The 16,351-nt window shown below is 56.4% G+C and overlaps 1 protein-coding gene across 21 annotated transcripts in view; it reads right to left on the bottom strand.

Annotated features, from left to right (window-relative positions):
• The window catches only part of CACNA1G (calcium voltage-gated channel subunit alpha1 G), a 73,712-nt gene that overhangs the window by 40,943 nt on the left and 16,418 nt on the right, over positions 1-16,351 (bottom strand). For all 21 annotated transcript variants that reach the window (XR_002337177.1, XM_021067168.1, XM_021067175.1 and 18 more), the window contains exons 6-9: positions 15,590-15,890; positions 15,329-15,421; positions 12,031-12,814; positions 9,010-9,386 (exon numbers count right to left, since the gene is read on the bottom strand). Coding sequence is in view for 20 of the 21 variants with exons in the window: in XM_021067168.1 (XP_020922827.1) it covers positions 9,010-9,386; positions 12,031-12,814; positions 15,329-15,421; positions 15,590-15,890 (1,555 nt within the window). In the remaining variant the exon portion in view is untranslated. The remainder of the gene's footprint in view (positions 1-9,009; positions 9,387-12,030; positions 12,815-15,328; positions 15,422-15,589; positions 15,891-16,351) is intronic.

The raw sequence follows: 16,351 nt of genomic DNA, 5'->3' as shown, positions 1-16,351 counted from the left end.
CGCAAGGCAGGAATAAACCAGGCCAGAGCTGAGGGGAGGCCTGCGTTGAGTCACCGCGGCCCTGCCACGGGCCACTCTTAACCCCCACCTCTTCAGCTGCCGCCCGTTCCACTGACCCTAAAATCTCGGCTCCCCAATTCTGACTCCTCAGCTCACCTCACATCTGCTTTTGACAGTCCTGCCAGGTGTTCCCACACATGCAAAAGAGGTGGTTCAGAGAATTCCCTGGAGGCCTAGTGGTTAAGGATTTAGTGTCCCTGATGTGGCTCGGGTTGGACCCCTAGCCCAGGAACTTCCACATGCCATGCACATGGCCAAAAAAAAGAGAGACAGATTGTCCAGATGGGCCACAGTGATGAGATGAGGGTCACTGGGTCAGTGGGACCTCCCTCCGCCTCCACCTCCTCCTCCAAGGAGGTGTGGGAGGTCAGGGGACACCTGAGCAGCAGGAGGTTTCCAGAAGACCCCACAGGCTCATAGAGATCACGACCTTGCTCTTCTCACACCCCCGGAATCACTCCAGCTTGGAAGTTGGCCTCTCTCAGCAGACGTTTTTCTAGCCCCTCCTGCCCACCAGTGCCTCTTAATGAGGGGTGGCTTCAGCCCATCCCCATAGCCTCCTGCCAGCTCCCCAGAACCACCCCGAGGAACACAGAGCTAAGTAGGCGCAGGGCAACCACAGTGCTTACTCGGCTTGGAGATAGTCACCCCAAAGCTTCTGGGACTTAACATTTCAGAGCATCAGCCCCTGCCCATGACCCACTTGCATAAACTCTTCGCTCAGCAGGTGGACCACTTAAAGGTCCAGCTCCAGCCCAGGTAAGTCCCTGCCCCCTCTGCATCTCTGCTGCGGCTGTTGAATTGCTGAGCATCGCCAGAGTCACAAACCTGTGCTGACTGGACATGGGAATACCCTGCTGGGGCCCAGGGCTGCTCTGTGCCTGTATGCATTGCCCCCCACGGCTGGGTCTCCATTTCTCACCCCCAGGAGCTGCCTCAAACCTCTCCCTCGCCTTGGCCGCCATCCCCACTCCCGCCTGCTTCATGGGGCTCGGCTTCCACACCCCAAACAGCTCTGCGTCCTGCAACCTCTCATCTCTCTCCCCTCCTGCAAGGATGCCAGCCCCTCCTCCACCTGCACTTCCGTTTTGTCACCAGCCCCCAGGTGCCCTTGGGCTCCATTTCATTCCATCAGTCATCCCGGTTTTCCTCGCTTCTCCAATATCCCTTCCCTGCCTTAAAGCAGAAACTTTCACATGAATCCAGGTCTGTTCACCCCTGGACCCCATCACTCCAGCTCTCTCCAAGGACCCTCTTCCTGGCTCTCCTCTGAGTGGACGCCAGGGCAGTACCTGAGCCTGCCGCCAGCCTCTCCTGCCAGATGGCCACCTCCCTTCACTTCCCTGACCCTGTGGTGGCCACCTCCTGCCCTCCTAGGGTGTCCCTCTGGCTGCCTTCCTCCCCTCAGGCCAACACTCCTCAGAGGTCAGTCCGAGCGCTTCCTCCCCTTGGCTCCCTGCTCCTCCGTCTCCCGCACTCCCACCTCCCCAGCTGTCACTGGGGTGTAGACGACACAAATCAATCTCCCTCCAAGCCTTGGCGCCTCACCCAGAGAGCCAACCTGCCTGATAGTCTTCCCAGGGTGGCCCACGGCCAGCTCAAATGTGGCATGTCCAAGACAAAGCCTTTCACCTCCTCTCCAAACCTGTGCCTTTCCCGACTTTCAGGCTCCATCCCTTTGCAGGATGCTGTCTTGGAACCTAGGAGTTACCTAGGATCCATGCTTGCCCTTCATCCCTCCAGCAGCCCACAAACCCTGGCAACGGAATTGCTGTGCCCCCACCCACCCATTCTACCCTCCCACCATAATTGGGGCCCTTATCACCTCTGATCTGACGACAGAAATAGCCTCCGGGTCCCTCCTCCAACACAGCCCATTCCTCCTGGAAGCTCTGGCTTCAACGGTGCTGCTGGACCCATATCAATCCTTCTCAGACAACTCTGAGCAGGGGTAGGGTGCAGCACGGTTATCCTCCTGAGTAGCCCATGTCTCCCTGTGCATTCCCAGGCCAGGCTGCTGGAAGTCACCCCAATCCGTCCAGCAGGCCTCTCTGCTCTTGGCCCCAGCAGCCAATCCCCACTTATTTTTCAAGGCCACTCTTTTTTTTTTTTTTTTGTCTTTTTGCTATTTCTTTGGGCCGCTCCCGCGGCATATGGAGGTTCCCAGGCTAGGGGTTGAATCGGAGCTGTAGCCACTGGCCTACGCCAGAGCCACTGCAACGCGGGATCCGAGCCTCATCTGCAACCTACATACACCACAGCTCACGGCAACGCCGGATCCTTAACCCACTGAGCAAGGGCAGGGACCGAACCCGCAACCTCATGGTTCCTAGTCGGATTCGTTAACCACTGCACCACGACGGGAACTCCCTCAAGGCCACTCTTAAAAGCCACCTCCTTCAAGAAGTCCTCCCAAGGCCCCCATTTGGGCGTGAGCATCTCTCCTCTGTCCTCAGAAATCTCCTTGAGGGCATTTGGCATAATCACCCATGAAGCAGGATGACTTTTCTGCTGGAACTGAAGTTTCTTGGGTGCTCCTGGCACTGCCCCCACCCCTGTTCTATTATTCTACCCTCAGGTGCTGTGCAGAGCGGGTGTTCCCCATTTGCTGAACTCGGGGAGCCAGAGCCAGAGAATGTCTGCAGAAAGGGGAGCACCCATTTAACTAGCTGTCTCCAAAACAGCACCCCCCCACACACACATCTAGAGAAGCTTTAAAAGTCTGGGGCCAGTGCACCTGTAAAAAGATGGTTCCCCCAAATCTTGCTCAGCCCCCAGCCCCAGCTCCTCAGCCAGGGTCCGTCTGCCTGGAGATCAAGGAACCGGGTAGGTTCTGTAAACCCCTGTCTTGGAAGACCACGTGGGGTATCCATGCAAGTATCCATTTTCTGGGGAGAGGGTCCCAGCTTTCAGCAAAATCCAAAAGGAGCCAATGAATGCCCTCAAAGTTAAGACCAACCACATCTGGACTCTCCCCCACCCCACCCCACCCCCAGCTTCCCCTGCCTTGAACAGCTGACCTCACTCGCTTATAAATAGAAACCCTCCCTGGACATGTATCTAGAGTGACAGGATGGGCCCGGAGTCTGAGAAACGAGCAGAATCATCACCTGCCCTGTCCTTTCCTGGCCAGAAAGGTGGTCTATTCTGGACCCTCCCTGTCTCTTTTCTGCAGCCCGGGAGACCACTCCCCACCATCGCATATACGCTCTTGTCCCGCCTCTAGAATATGAGGTTGGCCCCTGCCCTCAGCAACCCAGAACCAGGAAGGGGATGATTAGGAAGCTCCTGTGATTAAGACCCCCTCCCCACCCCACCCCCGTGCCCTCCCCTCCCCCAGAGGGGCCTTGCCTCCACACAAGCCCAGGCAGGGACAGGTTCCAGGAGACAGCCTCTCTTCCGAGTTCCTACAAAACGCTGGATGTCCCACAGGCACCGTGTCTGCCAACACCCTCCGGCCCAAATCTGCACGAGCCCCATTGCTCCCACCCCAGGCAGAAACGTGGGTGTCATGCTTGTGGTCTCCTCCCTGAAAATATCCAAATGGTGTTTGAGTTCTACAGATTCAGCCACCTGCTAGTTCTCTCCAGCTCTCTTGTGTCCATCTCCAGGGAGAGATGTATAAATGGCCCGAACTACTGCAGTAGCCCTCTGCTTGACTCTCTGCCTCCTGTCTCCCTCTCCACTTGATTTCCCCCCCCCTTTTTTTTGGCATTTTAGGGCCACACCCACAGCATATGGAGGTTCCCAGGCTAGGGGTACAATCGGAGCTACACCTGCCAGCCTACACCACAGCCACAGCCACAGTCACTCGAGATCCAAGCCACGTCTGTGACCTACACCACAGCTCATGGCAACACCAGATCCTTAACCCACTGAGTGAGGCCAGGGGTGGAACCTACAACCACATGGTTCCTAGTCAGATTTGTTTCCACTGTGCCACAATGGGAACTCCTCGATGACTTTTTTGATAGAGCACAAAACTACGCATATCATAGACTTGCTTAAAACCTTTGTTGGGAACATACCACCTTCAGGATAAAATCCAAACTCCTTCTTAGACCTCTCAGGGCCTGGCCCTGAGTTTTTTTCCACCCACCTCTTGTTACTTGCCCATCCCAGCCTCCACCCAGCGCCCCATTCCTTCTGAACATCTTAGAAATCTCCCCATTTTGGTATCTGGTGCCTCTGGCCCTCCCCATGCTGTGCCTTTCCCTCCACCCTTCACTGGCCATATCTTACTCTTTTTTTCAAACTCAGCTCTGAGGTCATGTCCTACGGAAGTCCTCCCTGAATCATTAACAGAGTCTGGGTCACGGGCTCCTGTGTGCATCCTTTCCAAGCGTGTACTACATCAAGAATGTCTGGGAGTTCCCGTCGTGGCGCAGTGGTTAACGAATCCGACTAGGAACCATGAGGTTGCGGGTTCGATCCCTGGCCTTGCTCAGTGGGTTAAGGATCCGGCATTGCCGTGAGCTGCAGTGTAGGTTGCAGACGCGGCTCGGATCCCTTGTTGCTGTGGCTCTGGCGTAGACTGGTGGCTACAGCTCCGATTCGACCCCTAGCCTGGGAACCTCCATATGCCGCGGGAGCGGCCCAAGAAATGGCAAAAAAAAAAAAAAAAAGAATGTATGACTGTTTACTTGGTGAGGTGTTGAGAGGAAGGACAAAGTGCCCCAGCCCCAAAGTGTGCCAGAGCATCTTGTTGTGCCCTTGTCTTCCCAACTCCATGTGCAGTGACGTCATATCGGTAGCTTGCAAACAGCCATAATGGGAGCATTTACACCATGGAAATTGGCAGACACTGCAAACACCACAAATCAGGACTTTTTTTTCTTTTTTCTTTTTGGCTGTAAAAAGCACTTCCCAGTGGCATGCAGAAATTCCCAGGTCAGGGATCAAAACCAAGCCACAGCAGTGACAATGCAAGATCCTTAACCAGCTGTGCCACCAGGGAACTCCAGGACATCTTTTCTTTGTAAAGGGCTGGTTGTTAAACATTTATCAGCATGCCTCTGCTTAGGCCCAATTCTGATGCACAGAAAATGTGTGTGAAATGAATGGATGGATGGATGGATGGATGGATGGATGGATAGTTCACAGGTTCCTTGTTCCCCATACCGCCCCCTAGTGGATGGGACACAGTTGCCCGCCCTCCATCAGATCACACCTTCGACCTCATATCACATTCTTTTTTCTTTTTTTCTTTTTAGGGCTGCACCAGCAGCATATGGAAGTTCCCAGGCTAGGGTAGAAGCAGAGCAACGTCCGATCCAAGCCACATCTGTAACCTACGCCACAGTCTGATGCAGCACCAGATCCTTAACTCACCAAGCAAGGCCAGGGATCGAACCTGAATCTTCATGGATACTAGTCAGGTTCTTAACCCTCTGAGTCATGACGGGAACTCATCGTGTCATATTCTTGCTCCCTCCACAGAGTCCTGCATCCTTGTCCACCTCACCAGTCTCTCTGAACAAACCAGCCCTGTCACTTCTCTGCCAGCTGGTGGGTTAAGGGTGGGGAAAGGGAGAGTGTGGATAGCATGGGGCCCACCTTGGGTCGGGTGGGGTATGACAAAATGGGTGCTTCCTCAGTCAAGAGGCTGGTGGAGAGGGGCAGAAGGGGTACCACTGTCCCCGGCAGGAAAGCCGAATGATGGGGAGGGTCAGTGACAGTGGGAGAGCACAGGGCTGGAAAGGGCAACAGCAAACCGGGCTGGAAAGAGAGCTGGGCTTCTCCTCCAGGGAAGCACAGTAACACCCTCTCCAGTGTTCCCCTCTCTGATTAATACTAGGATCGATGGCCCCTCATCACGGGCACTGGAGGGAAACCATGAGCCTCTGTCAGCATCTGAGGACACACTTCCTCGCTGTCTCTCTGGGCTCCCTGGCTCAACCGGCTCCTCCTCTCTCCTTCATCTGAGGCTCCCTCTGAGCCTCTGTCTCCTCATCCCTGCTCCGTCTGTCCTTGTTTGCATCTGGGTCTTTGTCTGTTTGGGGCTCTTTCTCTGCATGGGTCTCTGTCAGCCCTAAACCTCTGCATCTCCTCCCCAGGAGTCTCCATCTCTTGTGTCTGCATCTCTGACCCTCTTATCTTTGTGTCGCTGCCTTCCTTTTCTCTCTCTCCCTCTGGGTCTCCACCTTGCTCTCTGTGCCCGTATCTCCCTTTATCGCTGTCTCTGTCTCTCCTTTTCTCTGTCTCCCTCTGTGTCTCCATACCCCCCCGCCCCCCGTCTCTGACTTTCCAGATCTCCTCACTCCCTTCCCGGCCCTCCCGCAGCCTGCTCAGGTTCCAGGACCCAGATGGCAGGACGTTCACGCCGCAGTGCCTGCAAGCACAGGGCCATGGCTGCCTCTGGGATTTCCTACCACCCCAGCCCCTGAGCCTGCCAGGCAGCAGCAGTCAGTCCTCTAGCTGCCTAGCCTGCTGAGGACTCCCACTCACCCCTGTGGGGCCCTCAGCGGCCAAGTATTGGGACAAACTCCTCCCTGGAGCAGACCCCGTGCCGCCACTGAGTGGGGACCCCCTAGTGCTGAGGGCTTGGGGCGCTGTCCCCCGCTTTCCTCAGACTCTTGGATAAGATGCTGCAGGCACCCCTGACTGAACTGTTTTTACTTTTCCCCAAGGGGTTGTCCTGTTTGATGGCTAACTGAAAGCCCTCTCGCTGCAGCTTCATCTGCCCTCCGTCTCTGTGACTCAGCTTCTTTCTGGTGCAAAGTCTCCACCAGCAGCTGAAGATCTGCCCCCCTGGCAGAGGGGCACATGATGAAAGCCGGAACTGGGATAAGGGGGAGAAGGTTCAGGTTCAGGCTTGGGAGCCCGGGAATGGCAGATTAAGAGATGCCACCACCTGGGTCCCTGCGACAGGAAATGCTTCCCCCGCCAGTCAGGCAGAGTGTAGCACCTCTCCCCAGGAGGGTGACTGAGCAGACGTGTGAGCACACACACCTACGGCCTACGCGCCCAGACACAACACACCCACCAAAGTGCCATTCGCCCCACCTGCTGACACTGCCGCTCTGCCTCCACCTCACCTCCAAAGGAAGGGAACAGGGTGTACCCAGCTGGGTGCAGGTCACTGAGGCATGAGCAAGGGGCATCAACATGGTGTGATGGTGGGGAGGGAGGGGCTGGGCCTGGGGTGCACCTGGCCGGACAGGGTAGTGGGGGCAGGAGCTGAGTGCTGAGTGGGGTGGACAGTAAGGGGCTTCGGAGCCCCCTGAAAAGTGGACATCTCATGTTTGCTCCAGCCACAGCTTGGACCTAGGATCGCCAGCCTCGATCGAGATCCCCTTCTTCCTGCTTCCCCCAACGCCGGCACCCCCCACCCCGGGGGGCTCGCCCATTGGAGCTCAGGCCCCGCTCCTTTCCACACCACGTGAGCATGCGCCCCCTCCACACCTCTGGCTCTTACACAGGCATAGACTGTTGGGGGCGGGGCGAGGGGCGGGGTGGGCGGGGCAGGGGGCGGGCTGGGGACGGGTTGGCACAGTGCGCAGCCTCGGTCCACACCAGGGAAGGTCGGATTCTGACAGCCCTGACCCCTCCCCGAGCCCCAGGGCAGAGACTAAACTCAGGAAAAAAAGAGCACAGGAGTTCCCGTCATGGCGCTGTGGTTAACGAATCCGACTAGGAACCATGAGGTTGCGGGCTCGATCCCTTGCCTTGCTCTGTGGGTTAAGGATCCGGCCTTGCCGTGAGCTGTGGTGTAGGTTACAGACATGGCTCGGATCCCGCGTTGCTGTGGCCCTGGCGTAGGCCGGTGGCTACGGCTCCGATTCGACCCCTAGCCTGGGAATCTCCATATGCCGCGGAAGCGGCCCTAGAAAAGGCAAAAAGACCAAAAAAAAAACAAAAAAACAAAAAAAACAAAAAAAAGAAGGAAGAGCACAGAAGGGCCTCTGAACGGCAGCACCTGCCTGCTGGCCTCCGTTCTTTCCCAAGAATCCCGCCAAGGGGGTGACCTGGAAGGCCCCACTGGGGGGAAGGGCTGCCTTCTGGAAAGAGCCCTATGGGGGTGAAGCCATTGCCAGTTGTGAGGCCCCCATGGTGCCTGCTCCCATCTCCAGTCACTACGGGGGGGGGGGGGGGAGAGCAGTGGGATTCCCCAGGCCGCCCCTTCTGTCCTTGCGCGGCTCTGAGAGAGGAAACCGCTTCCTCCCCCGCATCCCGGATCCCATTGCTAGCAGCCACCGGCCCCACAAAACAAGCCTGCTCCCTCTTCCACATGACAGCCCTTCAAATATTTGAAGACAGCTCGCCTGTCCCTGCTGAGCCTCCTCTTCTCCTGACTAAACAGCCCGGTTCTTAGAACGATTCCTCAAACGCAATGGTTTCAAGTCCCCTCACCATGCTGGGAGCTCTTCTCCACCAGCGCAGCCCTCCCCGCTCGCTCGGCTCGCAGCAGCAGCAGCAAGGCTCCCAGAACAGAGGCCGAGAGCAGATGGCCTTCCTCCCTCCCCTACCCAGGTGCAGGCTCCAGCCCTCCACTCCGCATCCCTACCTGCCCAGCCCCCTCCTGCCTCCAGTCAATCACACCCCCAATTACTGAGTCCGGTGAACGGGGGGCGGGGGGGGGGGGGGGCAGCCCATCCTCCGTTTGTGCCTTGTGATTGTCCTTCCGAAAAGGCCTTGCCCCCATCTGATGCCTGCCACTCATGTACTTCTTTTAAAGCCCGCCTCCTCTCAGAAGCCTTCCCAGATAACACAGCATCCAGTTCAGACCCCGCCCCTGCCCTGAGCAACCTCCACACTCAGAGAGACAGAGTGACATTCACTGGCTTTCACTCTCCAAAGAGCCCCCACGTGTTGGCGCATCACCCTCTGGTCCTCCTCCCCGCGGCGCGGTGCAGGCTAGGGGCAGGGGGCTGAACTGAACGTGGGGCGGGAGGGGAGGAAGGCAGAGGGTCCCGGCCCCAGGGACCAGGTCCTTGCCCGTGCCCTTACCTGCTCGTGGTATTCGATGCCCATGCTGAGCGTGTTGACCAGGATGGCGATCATGATTCCCCTACCAAAGTACTTGCTGTCCACAATCTTTCGGAAGGTGTCACAGATCAGCCTCCAGAAGGCCAGCACAGAGTTGGGCTCCCCGTCCAGCCCCAGGCTCTGCCGACGCCCTCTGTGGGGGTCCCGGAGGTCGCCATGCTGGGCGTCCTGTGTGAACTCATAAACCGCCTCGCTGTCTGAGTCAGGCATATCGTGGCCGGTGAGCTCTGCCTCCCCTGCCCCAGCCCGGGCACAGTAGGGACAGCTGTCTGGGCCACAGGCTCCACTGTCTGCCTTCAAGCAAGGGCTGGAGATCTTGCAAGAGCTTTGGCAGGTGCCTGGGACAGGAAGGTAGAGGTTAGAGGCTCCAGAGTTTCCTATTGGGGGCAGCCCATCCCTCGGAGTGGGTATAAAATGAGGGGGAAGTTTGGGGTGCTTTCAGTGATGGAGTACTGGGCATTTGGTGGGCAGGGGTGCTGAATGACCTGCAAGATGGACCATCCTGAGCAACAGAATATCCCCAAATGCCAGTAGCATCCCACTAACAGTCATTGCTGGTTTTGGGGTCCAGACAGGTGGCCTTGAGGTCCTCTGAGGTCCCAGGCAGCTCCTATGTCCTAGAAGGGCCATCTTTCCTTCCCAGGGAAGCCAGCCCTGCATCAACACTGCTCTGAGTAGCATCTTCCAAAGGATCCTTAAGACACACACCCACAAACGTGTAGCCGTGTACATTCTCATATCAGACACATGCCCAGTGCACTAGACACATACTCACATATACAAGTATACTGTATTTATATACCTACTATTTGTGAGTCACACATACATGGCAGACCCATGCCAGGCACATGCACACGTGGGTGCAAGACACGAGCACCACCTCATGTGCATAGGCATGTACCTACACAGCTGAGACACGTGTGTACACAGGTGCAGTGAACACCAGACACATGCATGCAGACAGGCACACACACATCCAACTGCGCATGAGCACACACACAGTGACCTATCCCGAGACATCAAAGCCCATTTAAATCCAGCTTTGAGGAGCTCCCATCATGGCTCAGTGGTTAACGAATCCGACTAGGAACCATGAGGTTGCGGGTTCGATCCCTGGCCTTGCTCAGTGGGTTAACGATCCGGCATTGCTGTGAGCTGTGGTGTAGGTTGCAGACGCGGCTTGGATCCCGAGTTGCTGTGGCTCTGGCGTAGGCTGGTGGCTACAGCTCCGATTCGACCCCTAGCCTGGGGACCTCCATGTGCCGTGGGAACGGCCCAAAAAAATGGCAAAAAGACAAAAAAAAAAAAAAAATCCAGCTTTGTCCATGGACTGTGAGAGCTGAAAGGAACCTCAGATACCACCCAAGGAAAGCATGGATGTGAAGACACCCTGCTCTGGGCCCGGCCCCTTGGAGGCATCCAAGGCTTTCCTTCCGGATGCACACGGGAGGGTGTCAGTGAGCAGCACTGACATCTTCTAAGATGGTCCCAGCCCTGCCTGTTACACAGAAGGAAACGGAACCATGCGTGCATGCAGTTGGCTGGCGCCCCATGGCAAGGTGGTGGAAGAGCTGGCACAAGAACCCCTCCCACCGTCCGTCCTGTGATGGCAACTTCCTGTCCCAGCCCACATTCCCACACAATATCCCACAGATATCCCACTTCTCCCACGTGCCACATCCTTCCTGAAACACAGGCCCGGGGCATCAGCGACAGTGAGTCTGTGTGTGGAGGAGGGTGCACCACCCCTGCCCGACTGGGGGAGCCCACAGGTGCGAGTGTCTTCCACCCATCAGCCTCGTAGCCCCTGAGGACTTGCTGCGCCAAGCCCATTCTCCCTATGGGGACGGAGTGAAACTCATGTTTACAAGAGTCCCCTTAGGAGTTCCCGACATGGCACAGTGAAACCAAATCCAACTAGGAAACATGAGGTTGCGATTGGGTTGGGGATCTTGCGTTGCCGTGAGCTGTGATGTATGCACGGTCGCAAACTCGGCTCAGATCCTGCATTGCTGTGGCTGTGGCTGTGGCTGTGGCACAGGCCAGCAGCTGTAGCTCTGATTTGATCCCTAGCCTGGGAATCTCCATATGCCTCAGGTGTGGCCCTAAAAAAAAAGAAAGAAAATAAAGAAAAACTTGGAGTTCCCCTCATGGCTCAGTGGTTAACGAATCCAACTAGGAACCATGAGGTTGCGGGTTCCATCCCTGGCCTTGCTCAGTGGGTTAAGGATCTGGCATTGCCGTGAGCTGTGGTGTAGGTTGCAGATGCAGCTCAGATCCTGCATTGCTGTGTCTCTGGCGTTGGCCGGTGGCTACAGCTCCGATTCAACCGCTAGCCTGGAAACCTCCATATGCTGCAGGTGAAGCCCTAGAAAAGGCGAAAGACAAAAAAAAAACTTAAAAAAAAAAAAGAGCCACCTTAGCGTGAGACACAATGCTGCACAGAGTCATAGACCATTTTCCTTCTGAACCTTGCAACAAGGACCAAGGAGCGTGGGCCTCAGAGTCAAAGGGCCCTGACTTCACCCATCACTAGTGGCACGGCCATGGACAAGTCACAAAACCTCTCCAAGCCTCCTTTTTCTCATCAGTAAAGTGGGGACAATAAGAAAGATGAGCACTTAAACTGATGAGAGGATCCAATGGGGTTTTGTCTGCAAAGCCTGTGACAGGCGCACAGCAATCCATCAACAACGACTATATTACTACAGAGAGCACAGAGCAGAGCACACAATAGGTACTCATTACACGATGGCCATTGTTATTATTCCAGTGTGGGAATTCTGATTCCCAGTTTCACAGATGAGAGAATTAGGACTCTAAGAAGCAACATGACTGGTGGACGGTCCCACGGCCGAGAGTGACAGGATGGGAATCCAAGCCCTGTCCTCTGACTCCAGAGCCCCCAGTCCCTTCCAGGACGGGACATTACCCGGGTCCCAGGTGAGGGGCACCAACATACCCCCGACCCTGTTTTCTCACCTGTACTCTGTGTCTCCAGCAGCTTGTGCATAGAGCTGTAGGGCCCAGGCGGGATGTTGAAGCTGGTGAGGGTGGGGGGTCCAGAGGTGGGGGCCACCTCCATTAGTGCCTTCTCTTTCAGCATCTCCGGTGGAGGGCTGGTGTGCACGGTGGGGTACACCTTCCCACTGCCCGCAGTCCTGCCCGATGCCTCAGATGGTGACCTGGGAGGGGGCGCCTGGCGGCAGACTGGCTCCAAGTGGCAGTCAGCATGGTAGAAGCTGTGCACAGACTCTGCCCCCCCTGGTGAGCCCCTGGAGAGGGCGGGGGTTGAGGGTGGCGGCAGCATGAGCCGGCGGGACCCATTAGCATCCCTGTCCTGGATCTGCAGGTTGGCCCGGGGGGCCCGCAGCGTCCCGTTGCCCAGGTGGTAGTGGTGGTGATGGTGGTGGTGATGGTGCACCAGGTGGTGGACAGATGGACGGCGGTGGGAGCGGGAGCAGCTGCTGCTAGGCTGGGGCTCCTGGCCCCCTCGGGGTGCTGGGCTGCTCAGCAGCCCGGCCCGCACGCCCACTGCCCGGGAGACCTGGGCCAGCCTTCGGGCTGCTTTACGGAGGATGTACACGAGGTACTTAAGCAGCTCCTCGTAGCAGCTGCCTGGCTCGGAGAAGCTGGCCAGGGTGCTGGCATTGGAAAGGAATCGCACACGCTGCTCTCGCATCAGCTGGCTTTCCCGCTGCTTCGTCTCTGAAAACTGCGTGGCAATCACCACCAGGCATAGGTTGATCATGAAGAAGGAGCCCACCTGTGGGGGGTGGGGACAGAAGGAGGAGACAGCCTGAAGGAAAGGGAATCTCAGTGCCAGGGGCCGAGGACCAAGCGGTTCCCATGTGCCAGGTGCCGGGCTTCAATAACTGCCCAAGCGTCATCCTGTTTTATTCTCATGAAGCCTGAAGAGGTGACGTTTTTACTGTCTCCATTGACAAGGGAGGAGGGGCTCAAGAGGTGGAGGAAATTTCCCACGATCATTCAGCTAATCCATTGATGAAGCTAAGACTCGGAACCAGCCTCTTTGGAATTCTAAAGCATGGCTCTTGATCGTGAGGCTATCCTGCAAGGCTCTCTCCCAAACTGCCTGCCCCTAAACACACCCATCCTCTGGGATTCTGAGCATCCCTCCGCAATTCCCATCAGGAGTAGGGAAGGCTGTGGAAAGGAATGCTCTCTTGGGGACGTGGGGTTTTCACACGGGATTGAGCTTCTTCTAAAATCCTGGCAGAAACATTGTTCACAAAACTCTTGCTTCCAGTCCCAAGCCTAGCTATGTGACCTTGAGCGAGCCACTTAACATTGGGGCTTCAGTATCCTCATGACCAGTGGCCTTGCCTGTATCCCTTTCCCCCCCATACCTCTCCCCTCCCCCAGCTGGATGATGGGCTGACCCCTGAACCCTCAGGACCGGCCAGGCTGTCACTCTGACGTGGCCCCACTCCCCCCGCCTCCGCCTCCGTGCCTCAGTTTCCCCAAGACTCTGGGAGGGCAACGGCTTGGACAACAATCCAGAATGAAAGGTAATGAATATTTATGGTGACAAAGCAGATTTTTTTTTCTAGATTGTGTCCTAGTAATTATGATAATTAGCTTCACTAGTGTGATTCCAAAGGGCTGTTTGGAAAGATTTTTCGTGGCGTGTGGGAGGATAGAAACTAGGGCCCTTACCTCGCTGTCTGCTTCCTTTCCACCCCCTAAGCCCAAGGAGAGCCGAATGGTGAAAAGATCAAGCTTCTGCTTCCACTCCTCCTGCTGTGCTGGCCTTGCCACCCAAGTGATGGGGATGTTGGGGGGTGGGCAGACAGGAAGGTTACGGGGTGGGGGAGGGGAGTGGTGCAGGAGCAAGGGGGGCAGGGGGCTGTTTTCTCTCCAAGACCCCTCTCACTCACAAAGAGGTTTTTATTCTGTCTCCACCTCACGCTGGAGCCTGTCCTAAGTCTTTTTTGTGTGTGTGTGTCTTTTTTGTCTTTTTAGGGCCACACCCACAGCATATGGAGGTTCCCAGGCTAGGGGTCGAATCAGAGCTATAGCCTCCAGCCTATGCCAGAGCCACAGCAACACCAGATCGGAGCAGCATCTGTGACCTACACCACAGCTCACGGCATTGCCGGATCCTTAACCCACTGAGCGAGGTCAGGGATTGAAGCCACAACCTCATGGTTCCTAGTCAGATTCGTTTCCGCTGCGCCCCAACAGGAACCCCCGAATGTGTCCTAAGTCTTGAGTAGATCTTAATGTCTTTCTCTCAATATCCTGTCTGGCTCTGTCACTGGCCTCTTGGTGACATGGAATGGAGCCGGATTTGGAGTCCATAGCCTGGGGTTGAATTCTCAGCTCCAGTTGCTTACTTAGCCCAGCGACCAAGCCTCTAAACCTCAGGGTTCTTATTTAGGAGAAGAGGCCACTGTCCCTACACCTGCCACCTCGCAGGGGGTTCTGAGGATTAAGCAGGCAGCAGATGTTAAGGCACACTTCAGCCGGCGACACTCCGCCCAGCAAGATTAATCCACAGCACAGGCAGAGCACAGGGGTGGGGGGTCAGACAAATGAGGAAATGTCAGTTTGCTCATCTGTAAAATGGAGATGATGACAGGATCTGGGTGAGGATTAAATGCACCAGCACATAGAGTGCTCAGAGCGAGGATGGCTGCTTAAGAGAAAGGACTGGCACATAGTAAGTGCTCAATAAATATTAGCCACAAGTAGTAGCAATTAAATTCTTCATCATGAATGGTAGTAATTCAAACTAGGGAATGTTGCTACCTTCGCCCCCGTCTTCTGTCCTTATAAAGTCTTGAAACTTCTGAACTGAAAGGAACAAGCGATCACGCCGTGCTTCTCAACACTGAATGATAGGAATTTGGGGTGCCACGATTCTTTGTAGGACTGTCATTTGGGGGTGTCTATTACCTTCCCCCTGCCCCTCAGCCAAAAGCCAATAACAGGACCACCTTTTGCCATTTCTGAATGCCCTCTGGGAAAGGCAACATCACCCTGGGTTGAGGAGCGCCCGTTTTCCTGATGAAGCAGCAGATGCCCAGGGTGGGGCGGAGGGCCTCTTGGGGAATGCCTTGCCCACAGCTATAAGTGGCAGCAAATGATAGGCTGTCTTCCTGACATCTCATGACAGGTGTCCTCTGCCTGTGTCTCTATAGCACTTGCCCTGAGAGCTCACACTTCAGACGGGGCAAGCCTCCCCGTCTCTGGACTCCCTCCACCCGTTTTCCCAGGATCCCCCATCCCCACAGGGGCCGGAGGCATCACTCACGATGATGAGGAGGATGAAGTAGATGAAGTTGTAGAAGGAGTGAGCATCCATCACAAAGTACATGATGTCGACCCAGCCCTCCAGCGTGATGACCTGGGGAGGGTACAGAGGGGCAGGCTGTCTCTGGGCTCCCTAAAGCCTCCTACCGACTCGTCCAGAGGCCCCCGACCCCATCCCAACCCTGAGAACAACAGCTCCAAGCCTGGACCGTGTCCTGGCACTTGCATTCTGGGGACTCTCCCGGTGCGCACGCCACCCCACCTGGAAGATGGCGATCCAGGCATAGCCGATGTTGTCGAAGTTGATGGCGCCCTTGAAAGGGTTGTGCTCCCCCGCAGAGCAGTTGGTGTAGTACTGGTTCCAGTTGACGCAGGTGGTGTTGCTGGAGCTGTTGTAGGCCTCGTAGTCCAGGCCGCAGGGCGGGCCGCCACCCCCGTCCCCGCGCAGCGTGGGCACACTCCTGCAGGAGCGCATGCCGTTCTCGCGGGGCTGGGAGCAGATGAAGGGGTTTTCATCCTCGTTCTCTGTCTGGTAGTAGCGCTCCAGGTCCACACTCAGGGGGCTGTGGCAGGGGGACAGACAGGGATGAGGCTGGGAGCAGAGTTCTTGGGGATTGGGCCCCAGGAAGGGAGAGCCGTGTGAATGCACTGAGGGGCAGGATGAGTGCTAGGCAGGGACAGGGATTTGGGGGTGCAGATGGGGGTGCCGGGAGCATTCGGACTGAGAGGGAGACTCCAGAGTCGGGATGTGGGAGGGCTATGTCCTAGAGCAGTGGTTCCCAACATGGTTGCACTTGAGGCTCCCTGAGGAGCTTTGCAAAGTCCCCCCACCCAGCCTGAAGCCCACACCAATGAAATCAGAATCTGTAGGGGGGTGGGGACCCAGGTTCCAGGAATTCTTTAAACGCCCCAGGTGACCCCCCCAGTGTGTCGCCAAGTGTGAGTACCAGACCTGTCACCAATCTGAGGACAGATAATGTCACTAGCAACAGGGACTGAGACAGGTCCCAGCCCCACGACCACT

This window comes from Sus scrofa, chromosome 12, assembly GCF_000003025.6.
Source record: "Sus scrofa isolate TJ Tabasco breed Duroc chromosome 12, Sscrofa11.1, whole genome shotgun sequence".
NCBI classification, from domain to species: Eukaryota; Metazoa; Chordata; class Mammalia; order Artiodactyla; family Suidae; genus Sus; species Sus scrofa.
This window is presented reverse-complemented; position numbering and strand designations above follow the sequence as displayed.